The 19,967-nt window shown below is 43.3% G+C and overlaps 2 protein-coding genes across 4 annotated transcripts; both read right to left on the reverse strand.

The window, feature by feature from the left end:
- Positions 1-17: 17 nt before the first annotated feature.
- On the reverse strand, positions 18-12,247 carry OGFR (opioid growth factor receptor). 3 transcript variants are annotated; one of them, XM_040607954.1, is made up of 9 exons: positions 11,977-12,247; positions 9,917-9,970; positions 7,377-7,421; positions 6,583-6,645; positions 6,182-6,266; positions 5,718-5,796; positions 5,152-5,218; positions 4,713-4,861; positions 18-3,554 (listed from the first exon to the last, which is right to left on the reverse strand). In XM_040607954.1, exons 1-9 carry the CDS (start codon positions 12,193-12,195, stop codon positions 2,156-2,158), a joined length of 2,160 nt encoding a protein of 719 aa, XP_040463888.1. In that variant the 5' UTR covers positions 12,196-12,247; the 3' UTR covers positions 18-2,155. The 3 variants fall into 3 exon arrangements, with proteins under 3 accessions (XP_040463888.1, XP_040463889.1, XP_040463890.1); XM_040607955.1 differs by lacking the exon at positions 9,917-9,970 and having other exon boundaries at positions 11,977-12,246; XM_040607956.1 differs by lacking the exons at positions 9,917-9,970; positions 11,977-12,247 and adding an exon at positions 10,272-11,702.
- A 1,646-nt stretch (positions 12,248-13,893) lies between these two features.
- On the reverse strand, positions 13,894-19,726 carry LOC121094931 (MRG domain binding protein). The gene is made up of 5 exons (XM_040609098.1): positions 19,464-19,726; positions 18,762-18,883; positions 18,119-18,200; positions 16,364-16,438; positions 13,894-15,314 (listed from the first exon to the last, which is right to left on the reverse strand). Exons 1-5 carry the CDS (start codon positions 19,687-19,689, stop codon positions 15,124-15,126), a joined length of 696 nt encoding a protein of 231 aa, XP_040465032.1. The 5' UTR covers positions 19,690-19,726; the 3' UTR covers positions 13,894-15,123.
- Positions 19,727-19,967: the final 241 nt, after the last annotated feature.

Genomic DNA, 19,967 nt, shown 5'->3' on the forward strand with positions numbered 1-19,967 from the left:
ATAAGTGGAAACTGGTATGCATTAAAGTCATGCTTTAATAGGTGACAACGTAACAAACTCTGTGATACAGCTCTGAGAACTGGAAAACATCCTGTGAACTCAACGCGTACACCTACAGCCAGAACTCTAAACCTGATCATGATAGGGAATGGTTTGGTTTGAGCACTCCAGACTAGGGCTCACAGGGACACCCCATCAAACACAAAAACAAACCACACATCACCATAACAAGATACATGGTCTATGCCCCAACTGAGCACATATTCACAATGAAAATTTCATTAAATAAGAAAATTACTATAAATCTGTACAAAAGCCATGATTAACAATTTCTTATGAATCTTTTATGAAATAATTTTCACTCAGCATCTTCAAGTATTTATATCTGTAGTTAAGCGTATTCTTATTGGCTATTTAACTCCATTTGTTCATAAGAAAAAAATTATTTTAAAAACATTAAAGCCTTTTTCCAGCACATGTGTGACCACGACCATTAGGTGTTAAGCTTGCAGATTTTTATTCCCACACATGTATATGTGGCATGCTGGATCAGGACCTACAGTCTGGGCTGGCGAGTCACTGATCAAATTCCTTGAAAGATCTTCAGAGTTGTAGCAGAGAGAGGAAAACCACGAACATCGCACAGGCTACTGCATCTGCTCTCTGGCAAAGCTGGTAAGCCTCTAACCATCTCCTACACAAACAGCACCTAAAATCCCCAAATCTAAACCAAACAATCTGAGCAAACAGCGAGTCCAGACCTTCTGGCTGGTGGAAACCGTTTCCCCTGCTTCATGAAACAGGTCCTCTGTTGTAACAATCTCTAGGAGCAGAAGTGCTAAATTGTTTAACGCTCCTTCAGACTTGGTTGAATACTGTGTAAGTCAGGCAGAGCAGCTAACAGGGAGGTCAGGAACACTGAGGCAGGCAAATAGCTGGCAAGGTCTAAAAGTAAATCCTTGAGGGCCGTAAATAAATCAACCAGACAAGCGTACCCCTCCAATTAAAGTTTCAATTAACTGCCCCACAAAGCCCAGTGGTTTCCAGCTATGCTGCACTTTAACATGCCCTCACCGCCTGACATGCTAATCGTTAGTGGTAAAACAATCCTGCTCTAACTAGGAAGTGGGTTAAATCTGACACATCTAACTTCATGCGATAGGCCTGCAGAAAAGAGAGCCCCACAGGCCACTGCAAATTAACAGCAGAGCCCCCAAAAATGCAATGACAACTATTTGTTCTGTTTTGGCAATTGAGGAAGGCAGACCTTTGAACCAGTAGTGGACACAAATACCTGTGGAAGACTATCAAGGGTCTGCAAGCAGTGGAAAAACCTGGGGAAGAAGAGCTCTAGGCAGCAGCTTTATGCAAAGTCTGAACGTTTTTCCTCTTCAAAATCAGTAGATGATCCGTATTCTTAAAAACACTAACAAGCCCTACAAAGCAACTTCTGGGGGGAATAAAGGGAATAAATGCTCAGTACTTAGCACCCTAGCGAACAGTGTCTGTACAAACAAGTCACTACTGGTCACAGATACATTTTGACTATGCATTTTATCCCAGTCTGAAATCAAATTTTCTTTATAGGAGGAGAGGCAACTATACTCTTAAATGATGTGAAATGTATATACTCATCTCTTTTAGGTAAACAGCACCTTTGCCAGGAATAAATCTCCAGGAAAGGTACAGCCTTTCAATAATTAATAGAAGTTACACGGTAATAGAAAGGCCTGGCCAATTAGGTCATGCTGTCTTACATTAAAAATGTATTTAATAAATACTTGACCAGTTCAAACAAGGAAACAGATCAGTTTTCCTCTTCTCTTTAAGAAGGGACATACCAGAATCAAAGCAAAGTGCAAAAACCCCTGTTGCTCCAAGACAGTCCTGAACATCAGATAAAAAACCAGCAACAGGACACAGCCTGTCCATGAAGATGACTGGAGTTTTCCTCTTTAGGGTAAACCAAGGGCTGGATCTCAGTGAAGTTACTACAGATGATTTTTAAAAAAGTGTGGAAGGGTGAAAGCCAGACAGGAGCTACCCTGGACCAGCCCAAAGGAAGTTTATTTTTCCAGGTACTTCTGCTATCCAAATCACCAAAGCTGGCTCCCAGCAGTTAGGGCAGTGTCATCTCTGCTTGCCTGAGTGCTTGTCATGCCGGTCTCCACTCTGCCGCTACCTGCTCTTCATCAGGTTCTGCTGCATGCTCAGAGCTTTCACGTTTTTCTGTTGCAACCTCAGTACTGTCTTCTTCAGGACACGTGGATGCCACACTGCTCTGCTCAATACCCTCTGGAACTTGTTTGTTGCCTGTGACTTCTGCCTGCCCTTTTTCATTTGCATTTTCTGCCTTTTTATGCTGTTCTACCCCATCTACCCCATTTTTGCTTCCCAGGAATGTGCTGCTGCAGTGGTTCTGATCACTCCTTGCTCTGACTTGATCCCCACTCAACTCCAAGCTATCACTTACTGAAGAAGTCCTGCCAGTCTTGGGGAGCCTGGAACCAACTGAGGGTCTCACAGCCCCACCATGTGCATCACCACCACGCTTCTCACTTGTCACTTCCACAGTTGTGCTTTCCCCACTGACATTTTCTTCTTCAGCCTCAGTGTTTGCAACAGGTGGCTTTAACTTGGCACTGGAGGCAGAGGGCCCAACGTTCGGGTTCATGTTCAGGTTTATGGCCAAGTTGCATGCCCTGGCTCTCAATGTTCTTTTATCAACTTTCCTCCGTTTCACAACTGCATCAGCAGTCTCAGGCACTGCTGAGTCTTTGGTGCTTGCATCATCTTCTTTCAGTATTTCCTGGTTCTCCTTTGCTTGTAAAAGCGGAACTGAGCAAGGGATTTCTCCATCAATTGCACATTCTCCCAGATTACGGGAAATGTTTTCAATATCAGTAGGGCTTTTCAACAGTCCACTCTTTTTAGCATCTGCCGTATTTGCATCCAGTTTTCTCTTCTTGCTCTCCTTCGTGCAATCATTCTCTGCTGTACCCTGCACTTCTTCAGCCTCACTGCTTAAATCCTTCTTCTCCTGCTGGGTAAGTGAAGTCTCTTCCTCCTCTTCACCATCTCCCTTCGAAACATATTCACTTAACTTATCTTTTACATCTTCATCATTCACTTTAGGCTGCAAGTTTGCAGCATCTCCAGCTTTCTGTTCTCCCTCTATGGACAGGTTCTGATCCTTTTCCACAGAATCATCACATTTTTTACCAGGTGTTTCCTCTTTATCTTCAGCCTTTTGGTACAGCTGTGACCTAGCAGAGCGGGGTCTGTACTTCAAGAGTTTATCATGTGGCCCCCACACAAAGCTGCCCCGAGGTTTGAAGTGTTGCCAAGCATAGTGGACTAGTTCTCTTCTCTTCTGTTTGCTTCTGATGGTGAACAGGAAGTAATCCAAGGCACTTCTCTTGACATTTGGTAACGTCTCCTTAACAAGAGTTTCTGTTAGGAAAAACTTTACCAAGTGCACTTGATAGTGTTCATAACCCATCTCTCCCAGGCACTTCAGGATGCGAGTAATCCGCAAATTGTTGTGGCTGAACCTGAACAAAACAGATAAGCAAAGTTAAGTGAAAGTCTTACCTGTCACTACGAACCTCCAGGCTATCTGCAAAATGTTTTTGTGCATTGTTGGCCATGGTCTGTTAAAGACTACTTGATAATGCAGATGGGAGTACAGGTGGGCTTACTTTTAAAGCACCGACTGCTGCTGTCTGCCTTCAGCAGCACCTTCCTAGTCCTCCTTGGGCTGCTAGGATTAATCACCTCAACTGCTTGGAACTGTTCTGGCTTTCTGCATCACTCACCAGCAGATACCAGCCACCACTTGACAGACACACAAGTCCATGCAGCCCAGTGTCCTATCCCTAACATTGACCCTGCAGGGTAAGCCCGTAAAAAAACTGTAAGGATACAGGCAGGTAAGGATGCTGCCAGAAATCCGTGACTTAGGGACTTAAGCCAGACACAACACTTTTTTTTTTTTTTTTAAATACTTGACAGTCTTCAAGTTGTTTTTTTCTTGTGTGAGTATGCCCAGTCCTTTTAGAGCCCTTGTTAATAGCATTAGGGGTACCAGAATATGAAGGGTCACTACTATCTCTACGGTATGACCTGCAGTGGTATAAAAAGTGTAAGTAAAAAAAATAAAAAGTGGTATGAAAAACCATCAATTCGCAAAACACTTTTCAACCAAGGATTTAAAGCATTTTACACACATTAAGGCAGTTTTATAAACAATCAGGGAAGCATATGGAAATGCTCCTATTTTGTAGTTTAACAGAATACTAAAAGGCAATTTGGCTACCTGTGAAAACGTTTCAGCGATTCCTGCTTAAAATATGGTTTTAAACACAAGCTCTGCTAGAGCCAATATTAGCATCTCCAAGCCTGTATTTCATACTTCAGGAGAGCAACCTGAACAAAGCCTACTGTTCACAGCTGTGCTGGATACAAAAGAAAATCAATCTCAACTCATTTACTTATAACACCTGTCATTTACTAAAGTCACAGAGTGTGATGACCTGCAGTCAGAGGCTAAGCCAAGGTAAATATACTTCAGCTAGCTAACATTTTTATCAACAAAAAGCATCCGCTCCTCAAGGGCTGAGCATTTTCTTGACTTTGACTTTTTTTTTCTTCTCAAAGAGGCATCTGGCTGTAGTAAATGACCAGCAGCATCAACACAGGCTCAGACTCACCGGTTCAAGTTTTGAAATCGTTCAGCCCAATTCTCTGCTCTCTTAAGTTCTCCAGTTTCCTCATTGGTCAAAATGATCCCATAAAATCTCAGCATGAGCTGATAAGCACGTATAAACCTTTGCATAACTTCCTTGGACTTCTTAAAGGCCTGAAAACAAGACAGACTAATGAGTACGAGCTGCAACCCTTGATGACCTGCACCAGTTTAAGGGGCACCTAAGGGACAAACAAGGCTTGATTTTATCACTGAGCATTTCATTTGCTGGTGTAGCCACTGGCAGACACAAGACAGACAAATTCTTAACAGTGCTTGAGTGAGCTCTCTTCACACTAGGGCCCCAAGGAAGCAACGTAAGAAAACTTAGACTTCAAATGTAAGGCATTTAGGGAAAATCCTAACATCCTTCAGATTTCAAAAAAGAAAAAAGCTTTAAATACCTGAATTTCTTGACATGTGAGTGGTCTGGCACGCCAGTTCATCCCTGGTTCACGTAAAGGGAATAGCCTGAAGGGAAAGAAATTTTCAGACCAGATAAGCAAAGACGACATCCAGTCCACGGTACCCATTTTTTTAAAAAACAAACAAACAAAAGATTTCAAAAATTGAGATATCAGAGGCATCTCTTGGAGTCCTCACATCTTTATGGACACAGAAGAAGTAGTTTACTATATGACAAATACACCCCTCCCATAAAAGCACTGTCCACACCAATGACAACAATATACTTTGTATCTCTCTTGTTGCTCTGATCTGCAATACCCTGTAAGACCAACCATGACTGAGATCTATTGCCACAGCTGCACTGGTAACCCATGTCTGGTTTTCCAGATTTCCACTGCATTGTTTCCAAAAGGATATAACTTAATAAAAATAAAGTGGACATGGGTTTCACTCAGGAGCAATTCTGAACCTTTGGGGAAACTGAATTCAGGAACACAAATACAACTGACTCTTAGAAGAGGCACAACTGAAGAGAGGCACTATATTCAAGCAGACAGTTTACCACTGTATGTAAGAATGGTTTTCTTCCAGAACTTCATAGTTGTCCCACCAAGATTCAAGCAGATTTTCAATATGCAAACCTGAGAAGAAAAGGAAAAAGTTAGGCAAGAAGAAATGACACCAAATGAATATTAAAGTTAGCCAGCCACCCAAGGTAGCTTACTATCCAGAGCCAGGTGTTCGCATACAGGCACTAGCTTATCTAACTAGATAACCAACCTGGTAAACTCAAAGAAAAAATCTTAGTTTTCTATCATTAAACAGAAAAGTAAGGCACATACAGCAGGAACAAGACATTTTAAAATGGAAATTCTTGGTGGCTTTTTTGTTTGTTTTGGTTTTGGTGGTGTGCTTTGTTTGGCTGTGGTTTTTTTAGTAATTGTCCCACATGGATCAAGCTACTCTTTCACCAATTCAACCAGCTGCAGCAGACTGCATCAAACAGTCACTGCACAAGGTACTCACCCCGGGGCAAAAAACAAATCTCATTTTTATAAAAGCTTAAGTTCCACATGTCTTCTTCCTCCTCATTTTCTGATTCTACCAAACCCTGGAGATGAGAACAAGAAATCAACAAGCAGTGATCTTTAAAAAGGCAGCATTCACTTCAACACTTCTCCTTGCTTTCCCTCACATTTCCTAAATATTTCAAGCTAATTCCTTGACATGAGTTTTGGGAATTAACAGCTTGTTTCTGATGCACCCACACGCACATCATCCCTTCCCCCTCGCAAATGAATGCTTTAAAGGTTCTGAGCTTGTCAATGTAAAGACAAAAGGGTGCCTTCAAATCTAGAAAGTGTTCCTAAACTTAGCGTGCAATGAAGAACAGCCCAAGAGTATATGCATCATTGGTTAGTCCATACCGGGTAATGATGTCTGTATCTCTGCAAGTCTCTTGCTGCATTCCAGTTGCGCCCGCTTGAGAACTAGAGAAGAGAGACAGATCAGAGATCCAGATTAAAGTTGTCTTCTAAAAAAAAAATAAAAAATAATCCACTGACTGAATTCAGCATCTCTCACACGTATCCCTGCCTATCACTCTCCTATGCTCCCCATGCTGCGCTCCCAGCACCTCCAAACCCAGCCAGTTTGCTACAGCATTGTTTCTCTGCACTCCTGAAGACAACTTTGGACTAAGAGAAGTTCACACCATGTCCTTTAACTAAATTTTTTTTTTCTTTCTAGTCTTGTTAATCAAGTTCTTTATGTTTTATGCATATCTTTTATCCCTGTTGATTTTTCCTACACAAATAGTCAGAACTAGCTGGAAATCCCAAATGGCAAAATGTAATTTTCTTCCTTAACTGAAAGGTTTTAAAACAAGACAAACCAAGCCCCACCTCTCATTCTCTGAGTCACTCTATACCACAGTCAAGACAGAGATCAGAGTTTGAAACTGTAGAATTTAAGATGCAGAAATATCCCTTAAATTCAAGATTCTCATTGCCTCTAGACATTATTGAAATAAAGTTTTTTTTAATCTTAGCTTTATGCTCAAAAGCAGCCTTGCTGATTTAGTATTATGCTGATCTGGACAGTGGACAATAACAAGAGCCATACTGTTACGTTAGATATTTCTTTTATTGGACTTCCATTCCAACCATCATCACAATTATCGCTCATACTTCCAACTAACCAAACTTTACGTCAAGCCTACCTGAAAACCTCTCCAAGACAGCAGTGATGAATTTGATCTTTGGTCCTACAAATAAAAGGCATTTAGTTGAAGTGTTTTGAAACCAAACTTCACTAATAAAATACAAGAAATATATATGAAATACCCACAGCAGTGACTCACGTGACCCCTATTAGTTGCCAAATAACAGATTTAACTAGTTACAGCTGAATAAATTTGATTTTATTCGTAATTCAAATTGCTATAGAGAAAAACCTGTGGTGCCATGTCCACCTGACAATTAAGTAACAGGTTCTCCTCGCTATACAGATGTGCTAGATTCATTCTAAATGTAGCATTTACACAGAGATCACAAAGAACACCTTTATTTCCACGAAGTTCAGAGAAATGGAAGTTGCAAGTAAGACTTAATATAAAATGCATTTTAGCTGAATAATAAATTATTTGGTTTGTTTTTTTTTTTTTTTTTGTTTTTTTTTTTTTTTTTTTTTTTTACAGTGGATTACTTCAATCTTAAGAGATTTTGTAACACTTCACAAGCAACAGACAGGTTTAATCTTGCTGAGTGCTGACCCATCTTGCCCCAAGCTATGAAAGTGCTTAAAAGTATTCTGTCAAGGCAGAACCACCAAAATGAACTAGACTGCTCATGAATAAAAGGACTCCCCCAAAGCGAAGCACACTGCGATTAGAGCATTCAACACCAGCTCACAGCAAGAGCAGGGTCTTTGTGAAACAGGTAAGATGTGCAGGCTCTTGTAAAGTAAGTATTTCAAGAAACTCAGAAGAAAGAAGCAGCAAATGCTTTCCCAAGGTGTTTCTTTCAACTTCATTTCATACTTCTTAACCTCATTTGCACAGAGAAAAATAAAACCCCACCAATTTCTACTGAACACCAATCATTGGTTCCTTAATTATTAAGACAGGAACTGGATTTTCTAACACCTTGTTGTAATGAAGTCATCCATTCGGCTGCCCTGTTGACTGTTAATACTTCTATTTATGAAGCACCCACAGCATTTGGAGATCAAATCTTTACCCACAGCAGGAGGTCATCAATGCAGAATTTTTAAAACTAGATTTTAAAAATACATTTACACACTATGACACTCCCATACTTCCGTGACAGGGATTAAATTAAGCTCAAGTTGTTTTTTATGAGTAATAACTTGTGATGACCTAAAATAATACCGGTCTACGTTACAACGCATTTCCATTTTATAGATGACCAAACACAGACCAAAATAGGTGGCAGAACTTCCCACAGCCACATGGCCCATACGGGATTAGAAATCCAATACTGTCCATCCCCAGAATCTACCCAGACTGCAGAAATGCACACAATTATAAAAAGCTTTGCTACACAGCCGACAGAAAAAAAAGTAAGAGGCTGCAAGCACAAGGCTAAGAAATATGTTCAGCAACAACAGATCAATATTATTCTTTTGTCTGAGATGTAAGCAGAGACTGGGATTTAGCACTATGACATTCATCATTTGACTATAACTTTGCAACTCCAAGCATGAAATTCTGACACATGTCAAATTAATGAAAATCTTGTTCCCTATTACAGGAGAATAAATTTCCAGATATTCTTTACACTTAACGTTCTAAGATAACATCCTTTAACACAGTCAGGTGGCATAGGCTAATATTGGCTCCAATTTATTCTGGCTCCAATTTTGAAAAAGAACTCGTTTGCTGAAGAGTAAATGTAGATACAGAGATGAGTGCAATGCCATGGTGCAAGACGCTGTAAGGCTTGTCTAGAAAGATGCTAGATCCTGGCAAAAGGCATCTGAGAGCACAGCATTAAAGAGAACAAGATAGGGAAGCAAAGAGAGCAAAACTCAGCCCTCCCTCCAAGAAGGTGGTGTTCCTAGATCTCTGTAAACTTCCATGTAAGCCACACAGAAACACAACCTTCCTTTTTCCAGCTTAGAAAGACAAACTAAATTGCAAGACTGAAACTTGCCCACGCCAATCGAGCCCCCTTACTTCTCACAGCACTGACAGGCAATCTAAGCGGGTTTCTCCCTCCAAACCTGGAACACATCAGTCAGAATGTGTATCGCTGTGTAGAGCGTGAGGAAAGCAGGGAACAAAGCCAGGAGAAGGTAACACAATATTTGGCTAAAAACTGGAAACCAGCTGCAACTGAAATGGATGGAAGAATGTGTAGACTGTGAACACGACACAGGAATGAGAAAGACAGCAGCATCCTAGAACAGTGATCAAAATCTTCTGTTGATGGAGAGTTAGAAGGCAGAACTACAGGGTTTATTAAAACACGGCTCTGAGCAGCCAAACACAAACCCTCATGCATTACAGCAGACTAAGAGGTAACCTTTTTAAAATAGGCACAAACCCCAAGTTTTTCAGTGCTCGCTCTTAGAAGCTAAAAGCGCCAAAATGCAAAAGACCTGAAAAGACACACCCCAGGAACCTCAGACCGTGAACGTGGAGTTATTTGCAGAGACACAAGTGAAATGCAAAGGTAAAAGTAGATTTTTAATTTAATTTTGAAAGTGCATAGTGAAAATAATAAAACAAATTCTAACCTCAGTATTGAATAAACACATTAGCAGCTTCAGATATAAAGTATACCATCTAGACTGAGGGGAGAAGAATGAGAATTAGTGTAATACAAGTGGAAGCTGGAATCAGTTTTGCAAGCTGATTCGTGCCTTTGGCAGGTTGTAAAGGCATGAACCGACAACAGAAGCTTTACTGTCTCTTTTTGTATTCATTCTTACTGCCCTTAAAAAAATTTCAGGCACTGTCAGACAGAGGTGACTACACACTCATCACCGAAGGAAGAACTTCTCTTTAAAGATGCAGAACAATATTCCAGGGGCCGTAAGCCTTGGGGACAACATCCTCCTTTATAAGGCAAAGTTCGAAAAGCTCACTCACTGGAGTGAAAAAATGGTCCTTGTTTTGAGGGTTGTCACAATCCAGAAGTTCCTCTAAGAAAAAAAAAAAAAAAAAACCTGAAGAACACACACATTCAAAAAGAACAGTCTGAATGTTCTGGAGGCATTAAAACTCGCGAACATAACCAGAACTCCAGCCATGTACAAGAGAGAATTGACAGCGTGCTCTCAAACAGAGCAAAACGCTTCCAAGGAAATCCCTCGTTCAAGGATTACAGCTATTCCGCCTAGAATACCTGTGGCCTTTCACAGACCTACGTGCACAGCCAAGGCCTAGCTACAGTCCAACTCCGTGAAGATGCAGAGATGCACATGGATGCGTCCCTCTGCTGTATTTCAACTTCCATTTTGTTTGCAAAGTACAGAGCGGGTATTTTTGTAGGAAGTCACGAGTGTTTGGACTACTATGTTGCACAGAATGTATTAATTTTTTTTGAAGAGGGAGGCTGTTTTAATATCTTCATGCTTATAAAAAATTGGAGTTTATTATTAAACTCCTTTAAAAGCGAACTAATTGGAAAGCTTCATCTGCCTACATAGAGTCTAAGAATACAGATGAGTCGCTGAAACGAAACTCAAGCGAAGGGTTAGTTTCCCTTTCCCAGAAATGGGAGGAGCTCAGTAATGCATTTTCACTAAGCCAGCAAATACTGAGAAATCCAGAGACACAGTTTCGCTTTTGCCCAAGTAATGCTGTAGAAGAAATTACTGACACCCAGTGTCAAACTCAAAAACACTGATGCTAAAGACAGGAGCCTCAGATAAGACTAACAAAGTTCCTTCTCTTTCAAATCAACATTATTTGAAGGTACCAGACACAAGTGTTCGCATTTTGCAATGCCACCTCACTCCCTACAACTGCACACATACCTGCAGCTTTTAAAATACCAATGGGTATTTTTTTGTTTGCAGAGTCGCTCTGAAATAATGCTACATTTCCTAGGGAGCTCTAAAGATGCTCCCTAGGGAAAAAAAAAAAACACGTCTGAAAGAAATAAAAAGTTACGGCTCATTTTTAAAAGCGAGCAGATGTTAAGTGGTGACTTTTTACTGATGAAAGAGCAGACACGAAAGGCCACCATACAAAGATGAGGATACCATGAAAAAAAAGTAAAAGCAAGGAGCTGCTGAAGAACATCAGTGTCCTCATGCCAAACCCAGCAGCCATCGGAACGCGGGGAACTGGCAGGTGGCACAGAGGACAGCTATGGTGTGTATGGGATAAAGTACCCAGACCACAGGGAATGGTGGAGGAAATATATGTATCTATCTATATCTCATACACCAGCTCGCGGCAGTCTAATGGAACTCAGGGGCTGTTCAGTGCCAGCACAGCCCTGCCCCGGCCACCCGGGGCTCCTGCGGCAGCCTCAGCCGCCTCCCCTCCCCTCCCGAGGGATCTGCTCCATGGAGGAGGGCAGGCCCACACGCCAGCGGCCGCTGCCCGGGCAAGCCCCCCCGACCCCTCCTCAGCGCCTCAGGCTGCCCCCGCTCCCCGGGGTGAACCGGGAGCCTGGCACGGGGGCACCGCCACCGCGCCCGGGGGCGGCCTGCAGCGTCCCCCGCCGAAGTGCCCGCGATAATCGCGAGGGACACGGTAACCCCCGCGCACCCAGGGCGGCTGGGCCCGGGGCGGCCTGGGGTGAACGGGCCGCCGGCCCCCCCCCGGCCCCGCCGGCACCCACCTGGGCCTGCCGGGAGCCCCGCGCCCAGCCCGGCACCGGCCGCTGCCCCGCGTCCGGCCGCTCCTCCCCGGCGGCTGCCTGCGCTCCCTCCGACTCGCCCTCGCCGCCATCCTCCTCTTCGTCCTCGTCTTCCTCCCAGGTGGAGTCGTACCGCCAGAAGCACGCCTCGTCCTCCGCCTCCTCCTCCTCCTCCGCCCTGAAGCCGTGCCAGGCCGCCATGGAGCGCGGCGGGCCGGGCAGCCAGTGGGCGGCGGGGCCGCCCGCGCGGCACAAAGCCCGGGCGCGGGGCGAGGGGGCGGGGCAGGAAGCGCGGGCACGCCCCGCCCCCTTCCTGCGGCGCCGCGCGGTCCCTGCGCCCGCCCGCCCCGGCAGCTACCCTGCCCCGCGGCGAAGGGAAAGGGCGCTTCAACCTGCCCTGGGCCAGCCCCCGCGGCGCTGGGCAGCGCTGAGCGCCTACCCCCCAGCCCACACACAGCCACTGCTGCTGGAAGCAAGATATCGGAGTAAGGGGAGCCTTCCTCTGTCCTTCAGGGTGAAGAATTCAGCAAGATTTGCGTATGACTTCATCACATGTCAAAAACATACTCCTTCCACAGGATGAGGTAGCATTTCTCTTACAGGAAAATGCATAAAAGAACAATCTTCCCAAGAAGCCAGGATTTGGTAAAAGGGAAGGGAGGAAAAGAGAGCTGCAGCGCTCGGGTCGCCTAAAGCACTCGCGCTTCCCAAGCACCTAACCTCACAGCCAACAAATTCCAAAAAAAAATAATCTGTGTTGCTGGATTGCCCGTGAAATCCCAAGTTCGACTTCCCCTGCTTCAAGGATGGTGTTGGGAAGCTACACCACTGTTGACACATTTTTACTTGAAGCTATTAAAAACGATTTCATTACACCACTGTTGACACATTTCTACTGTAAGCTATTAAACCCCATCTCATTAGTATAGCAAAAAGACTTTGAACAGAATCGCCCAGATGAAAAGGATTTACCTACAAGGCCATGAGACTTCAAAGTTACAAACTTTGCACTTTATGGCCAAGATCTATGTAGATCATGAGGAAGTAACCAGCACTTTAGTTCTTAAGGCAACAGCAAATCTTAACACAGGCAATTCACCTTTCAGCACTCACTTCCACAATAGATCTGTATGTCATGCAGGATTACAGCTCCTAGGAACTTGATCATACCACCATGCAAACTGAGCTTTTTTCTTAAACATCAAAATTAAACCTAGGAGGTTCCTCACATAAGGTTATAAAAGTTCAATTTCTACCCATCCAGACAACCTCCGAGACACCTGCAGCACCTCTCCCACAAGCCGGAGCTCCGCGGAGCTCTCCAGCTGGCAGGTATCTCACCAGATATTTTGCAAGGCTTATTGGAGCACAGCACTACATTCACGGCGTTTCATACCTTCCGGGGTGGAATTTGTTTATGCGATTTCACACTGTAAAGCAGTGAGCTAGCACCATGCTGCAAGAGCGGTTACAGTGGCCATCTCAGCAGTTCTGCCCTTTTAGAGCTCACCGGTGCATACCAGAGGGTAACGAGGTGAGCTTCCAAGAAATTAGAACAGAAACTTCATCTTCTCAACTCAGTACTTCACATCTGCACAATGCTAGTTAGAAAAGACAAAAGCCTCTAGTTTAGAAGCTTACAGCAACCTGTCTATCGAGTTCAGAAGGCCAGGATTTCTTATCAAATGTCTTAGAGAAATAAAAGGGTAGTAGTTCATAAGATCCAGGAAAAGTCAGTTTAAAAAAACCCAACCCAACAAACACACCACCCCACCCCCCCACAAGATAAAACTCAGTAGGTACTTTTGACCAATTTCACTAAACGCACAAGGAACCTAAATAACTTTCAAAATAAGCTGGGCCAAATTTTAATCCAGTTACACAACAATTACCACTTAATAAAATAAAAACAAGTCAAATTTATTCTTGGTATAAAACAAGTGAAGCATGTAAGGCAGACAAGAACTTGGCTACGTACCTAGAGTAAAAGCAAAAACTAGTGGAATCCTAGTTCCTCACCTTGAAGGCAAAACTGACAGATTAAGAAGGAATTCTTCTTTTCATTAACTGATAGTTATACGGTCAAACAAACTCAGTAACATTTCAGCCTACTTTTTTCACCATTTAACACGTGTTTGTTGATTGCGGTCCATCTCTTCACAACACAAAAATAGTAACTTCATCAAATCTTAATATTCTAGCATATAAAAGATAAGCATTACAATGTCAGTAAGATTCTTAAGTCGTAGAACAAAATTAACATTTTTGGAATAGCAATTCCATTAACATCTATGAAAACTGCTTTAAAAAAATAAATAATGAAGTACAAACCCCACCGTTATATATTACTATATTACAAATGGATGAAGCAACACCTCCAGGTTCACGCACAGCTCAGCTGATCCCTTACAAAACCTTACAGTGACATCACTGTATATTTTATTTAGGACACTTATTAATTATTCTGTCTAGGGGCATTATCATTTTCACTTCACTTATGGTATATAAACTTTTAAAGACTGAAAAATGTTATGTCACTGAGGGTGAAAGAAGTAAAGGTTCCTCCAACAGAGCAAAAGAATACTTCAACTCAGTAGTTATCTGTATTTAAAAGAACTTTAGTTTTACTGAACTAACAAGATTCAGACATCTGATACAAACGCTACCTTTGCGGTAAGTAAAATGGCCAAACAATGTTACCCACAGAGGGTCTGTAACATTCACAGACAGCAACGATGGCAAAAAAACGACCCAACATTTACAGAAAAAAACTATGCTCTTCATGAATGGAGGCTCCACGTTTCACTGAACTATGCTGAGACAGAGTGTGTTACTTGTTTGAAATGCAGCCACCGGAACTGTTACACAGGCATGAACTCTTAACGCTGCCAGCTTTCTCCCCCAATGCCCTGAGAAGGTAGCCAGCGCTCAGCTACTCGGTGCTGACTAGACAACACATCAGGAAAGACAGACAAAGTCTTGCATGGATAAAGCCAATGTGCAGATTTTTCAAATACTTGGCTCAGATATCTTTTCCTTTCTCAAAAAGTTTATGTAGCGACTATCCTGCTACTTGTTTTTACTGCTCCCTCCTCACGTTCCATATTATTACTTCTTTCACAGCTCGCTTTATGTTCTGCGTCGTTTTGCAGCACTCGGACTGGAAGGATTACTGTTTGCATTTAAGACCTTTTCAGTGACTCTGTTGCGCTTCCTCTTATCAGATCCTTCTTTGGACCCAGAATCTGATGAAGTTTTCTCTTTCTCTTTGCTGCTTGGCTTTTCAGTTGTTTTTCCTAAACTTCCAGAGGGTGCAAAAACTGAAATAGGATCAAAGTAATGATTCCAGATCAGAGTCATACACACAGGCAAAGTGATATCAAATTTCTTTATAATACATAAAACTTCTCAAACCAGTCAATTCTCAGCATAGTTAACCACCATTTAAGTATAAATTTTACTTTCAAAGGAAAAATCTTCTCTAAGAAAGGCACATCTTGCTTTTATTATTTGCTTTAAAGACAGGCATGTATTTTGACAGGCTAAAAATTAAACTCATTAATTGGAATTAAACAGCACTTAAAATTAAGATACTTAATAGGAACACTTACAGAACATAGGACCAATCTATGAAACTTAGGATCAGCAACAGTCGTTACATTTGGTATTATAGAGAGATTTTAAAACTGAACACCCAAAATGTGAAATTTAATATATTTTTAAAATACACGTTTAGATCTTTTATTACACTCAAGCTTAAAACACCACTTATTCTGTGATATAAATATTATGAAATTCTATAATTAACAGTTGGCTTAGTCTGTTAGGTAAATAGCAGAATCTCTAATGTTCACATTTGACTTTGTTCTCAGCAGCATTAGGAAAACAGGCCTTATATTTAAAAGAAGCAAGATAATGCAAATAAAATAAAAAACCCACTCTGCCCGCCTTCCCATTTAAGCATACAATTTTACAATCTTCTTTGATTTATAGGCCCTATTTTTCCCCAAGACTACAAATATCCTAACACAGAGTATTTAGGTTCACCAAGACCGGACTTGACTTTCAGAGATCCTTAGATTACTTCAGGCTCCCAGGGTTTTGTCAAGTACATATTAAAACCAAAAAACTCCAAAACTATACAAGTCTGCACATAGGAGCAAAGGAGAAACCTTTCAAGTATCAAGATACCAGCAGCTGCTTACTCTGTGCATTCTTAAATTATTCTAGTTCTTGGCATGAGCATATACTAAGTCTGAATACAAATCACAAAGTACACCATATTTGGCATTTACATTTTAACATTAATTTCTCAGAGTTACAGTTGTTTTTCAATCTCGTATTACACAGTAGAGAGTTACAAATTTACCTTCTTCTGGACCTGCATGTGTTTCCATCTCTTCTTTTATTTCCTCTTTCACTTCCTCTTCTATCATTACTTTTCCTGCAGAAAGGATTGTTAGCAATGGTTAGATAGTTTTAAAGAACTGTATGTATTTTTTCTGGATTAGTAGCCTCATCATATGTGCATAATATTAACAAACAGTGCAGCATTCAGCAGTAAATTAGAAAGGTTCCTCAACACTGTGATAGAGAAAACACTACGAGTCCAAGCACACTACAAGCATAATGTAAAACACTGAACATGAAGATGTCTCATGTCAAGAAGTTCCACTGAAATTATTAACAGGAAGAAAGCACAATGCTAAATAGGAAAAACATATCACATCATCTTAGCTGTATTATAATTTTATGCTGAATTTTTAGTAAAGTTTAGTGTACCTAGTAACTGAGAAGCATTCCACTGTAGTCTAACATATGCCAAGAACTCCTTCGGCAGATGCTTGAACTTCCTAGCACCTACCTTGAGTAACAGTACCAAATAACACACGTCCAACTAAACTTTGAAAATCCAGCTTTCACCGCTCAGCCTAAGATTGCTGTCAAACTGCCACATATTTCTATTAGATTAGACAATACAGATAGGTTTATCATGAGTGAAAGAGATCTGGAAGAAAGAGGCAGCTAAATCCCAAGAAGGTAAAAACACAGAGGTGATGTCACAGTACACTGAAAACACTGTGAATCTATACAAACGCCTCTAAATGTTTTGTATTGGTTTTGTTTTCAATTAATTTTAATGCAACTACAGAAAAAAAAAACCCTCATGCAAAATCTATCACCAGAGATTAAAAACCAGTAATGCTTTTAAAAATAAGATATATGAACCATATTAAAGATGGTAATAGCCTAAAAACGAGACTGTTATACTAGCATAAGGTACAAGTCCATAGTCAAAAAGCAAGTTTCTCCAGCTACTGAAACTGCAGCTATTCACTAAGTTTATTCCTGGTATACATTTTTAAATGTTAGCTGAACTGCTATATAACTGCCTTATGTCATCACTGGTACAGAAGATTTTATCACAGAAAGATTATCACATACAAATTAAAAGCAGAAAATGGTTTTTTTCAGCTTTATAGCTCCTACTCATTAAAAAACTGATCTTGCTATAAAATTAACTGAATTAAAGTGTACAGATCATCCACTTTAGCAAAAATTATGGTCCAATGTAATATTACAGCTGTCTCAACAAAGTCCAAAACCCCCACAATAAACTACTAATCACCTTGCAAAGAATCACATTTTGCATTTCACTCTGCAAAATACCATCAGTGAAACACACGGATCTTTTGCATACACCCAGAAGGAGAAGCTGAATCTAAATGGTATAAATAGAACCTGATTGTGCTATATTAGCATCCCATCTACATTATGTTTAAGAATATGAGAAATACTGTGTGGAATATGACCAAAGGTCTAACTCCCCCGCCAGGCCTGTCTCCTACAGCGGTCCATCACAGAGGCTGATAATGAGAATACGAACAGCACAAGCAGCATAATCCTTTCCCTGATAGTTTCCCTCAGTCAGCTGATTAAGAATTAATGAGATAAACTTGCACCTGTTTAACACTTCCTTTTCCCAATACGTTTAACACACCAGTCTGAACTAACAGCCTTGGACTGACACATTATATTCTTTTTTTGGGGGAGTTTTGTTAAACTATCCATTCTGAGATGAGATTAGAGCCACCAAGAATAAGAGACTGCTATTGCATCTCACCTTCTCTCACTTCTTGAATCATTTCGTCAGGAAGAGCAAAATTCTTCTCTGTGTTAGGGAATGGAAGGATCTCAGATTCGTGCTTTGAAAGAAAAGAAACATATCTATGAATAACTTTGGTTGAAACTTTAATTTGGATTTAGAAGTGCTATCTCAAATTCTATTCTACATGCAATTAGTAGCTAAATCATTCTTAACAAGACACTTCAGGCATTAGAGAATCAGGAGGCTCCCAATGTCGAACTGTTTACTAAGGTCAAGATAATTCAGATCATGACTCATGATTGTTCCAGATCATTTTTGCAACCCAAACATGGCAAATTCTTATGTAAAGACACTATAACCTCCTTATCTGACACTTAAGTACCTATGTACACGTTTGCTGGGTCAGTATTTAGGCAAGGTTAGTAAAAAAGGTCAGAACACAGTATGGAAAAAAAAAAAAACCCAACACATAAACCACTGTGGGTTTTGTCGTCTCCCACCTACTGTACTTTTATACAGGAAAGTCCCATCTACTCCCTGGAAAGACACATCATTCTTAGTAACATAAAAGGTATGACAGGCCCAGTGAGTCTGGCCTATCAAAACTCCTGAGCTGTAAGAAATAAGACTTGTGGCTGCATCAACCCTTTATACTCACAAGCGCCTGCATGTCATACATGGTGCTCAGATGGTCCCAAATCACTTTGGATGAAATCTGCCGTCCAATATTCTGGCTGAATTTATCTCGGATACAAATCATGTGGAAATGGCGGTTCACACCTGGGGGAAGAATTCAATGCAATTAAACACTCTGAAATGTTTTATTTACAGCACACAATTAAAAAAATAAATAATCCCATGGCTACACGGAAATCATGCGCTATATGAGCAGCGGAGAGCAGCGTGGGCAGCCCGGCCTGGCTGGTGTGGCACCCTGCGTTACAGGGCCGCTCTGGGCAGGGGCTGAGGGTGTGCCCGGTGATGCCGACATGCGGCCGCAGCCGGAGGGTTTAGGGCTCTGCCTGAAGAACCACCGAAGCCAAGCGTAAGGCAGCAGCAAGGCCGGAAAGGCGCTGGCGATGGGGCCAAGGAGGGCCGGCCCCGGGAGGGGCGGTTGGGGGGCCGGGAGGGCCCGGCGCCTGCTGCACCGCAGGCCCCGCCGCGCCGGGAGGAGCCCGGGGCCCTCGGCCGGCCGCCGCGGCGGGAGCGGAACCCAGGGCCCTCTAGGGGGGAGCACGGCGGCGCGGCCGGGCCGCCAGCCACGCCGAGGGGGGCCCCGGCCGGAGCCTGCCAGGGCGGCCCGGCGCCCGCTTCTCCTTCCCGGCCAGCGCCGCTACTCCAGGCCGCGGCCTGCTCTCACCTACGGGCTTGTGGCCCAGCATGGCGTGGAAGAGGCACACCTCCACCTCCGGGCTCCACACCACCACCGCCTCCTCCGCCGGCACGCCGGGATCCGGCGCCGCTGCCGCCGCCGCGGCTGCAACGGCGGCGGCGGCCGCAGCTACCGCCGCGGCGGCTCCCGGGCCGGCCGCGGGCAGCGGCGGCTTCTCCACAGCGGCCGCCGAGCCGCCCTCCGCCTCGCCCATCGCCGCGCCGCCGCCCCCCGCCCCGCTCGCCGCCCGCAGCGGCTCCTGCCGGCGGGGAGGAGGGGGGTGGCGGGCCGCGGGCCGGGCCGGGCCGGGGCGGGGCGGCCGGGGCAGGGCGGATTTACCTCAGGCGCCGCGCTCGGGGCGCGGGCCCGGTGCCAGGCTGGGGGACGGTGCCAGGCTGGGGACCACAGCGACCTCCGCGGGGCTGCGGCTCCGCGTTTGGGGGCTGCGGGAGCCAGGGGGGCGCCCCGGGGCTCGGGGCCGGGCCGGCCCGG

The sequence above is a fragment of the Falco naumanni genome, chromosome 10, assembly GCF_017639655.2.
Source record: "Falco naumanni isolate bFalNau1 chromosome 10, bFalNau1.pat, whole genome shotgun sequence".
Taxonomy (NCBI): domain Eukaryota; kingdom Metazoa; phylum Chordata; class Aves; order Falconiformes; family Falconidae; genus Falco; species Falco naumanni.

Excerpts from the sequence above, each read along its gene's own strand:
- LOC121094931 (XM_040609098.1), bottom strand. The coding sequence starts at position 19,689 with ATGGGCGAGGCGGAGGGCGGCTCGGCGGCCGCTGTGGAGAAGCCGCCG. Across the intron at positions 18,884-19,463 it reads GCTGGGCCACAAGCCCGTAG|GTGTGAACCGCCATTTCCAC; the intron begins GTGAGAGCAGGC and ends TTCTTCCCCCAG. Across the intron at positions 18,201-18,761 it reads TGTATGACATGCAGGCGCTT|CACGAATCTGAGATCCTTCC; the intron begins GTGAGTATAAAG and ends TTTCTTTCAAAG.
- OGFR (XM_040607954.1), bottom strand. The coding sequence starts at position 12,195 with ATGGCGGCCTGGCACGGCTTCAGGGCGGAGGAGGAGGAGGAGGCGGAG. Across the intron at positions 9,971-11,976 it reads GGGGCTCCCGGCAGGCCCAG|TCTAGATGGTATACTTTATA; the intron begins GTGGGTGCCGGC and ends TTCTCCCCTCAG. Across the intron at positions 4,862-5,151 it reads TCACATGTCAAGAAATTCAG|GCCTTTAAGAAGTCCAAGGA; the intron begins GTATTTAAAGCT and ends TCTTGTTTTCAG.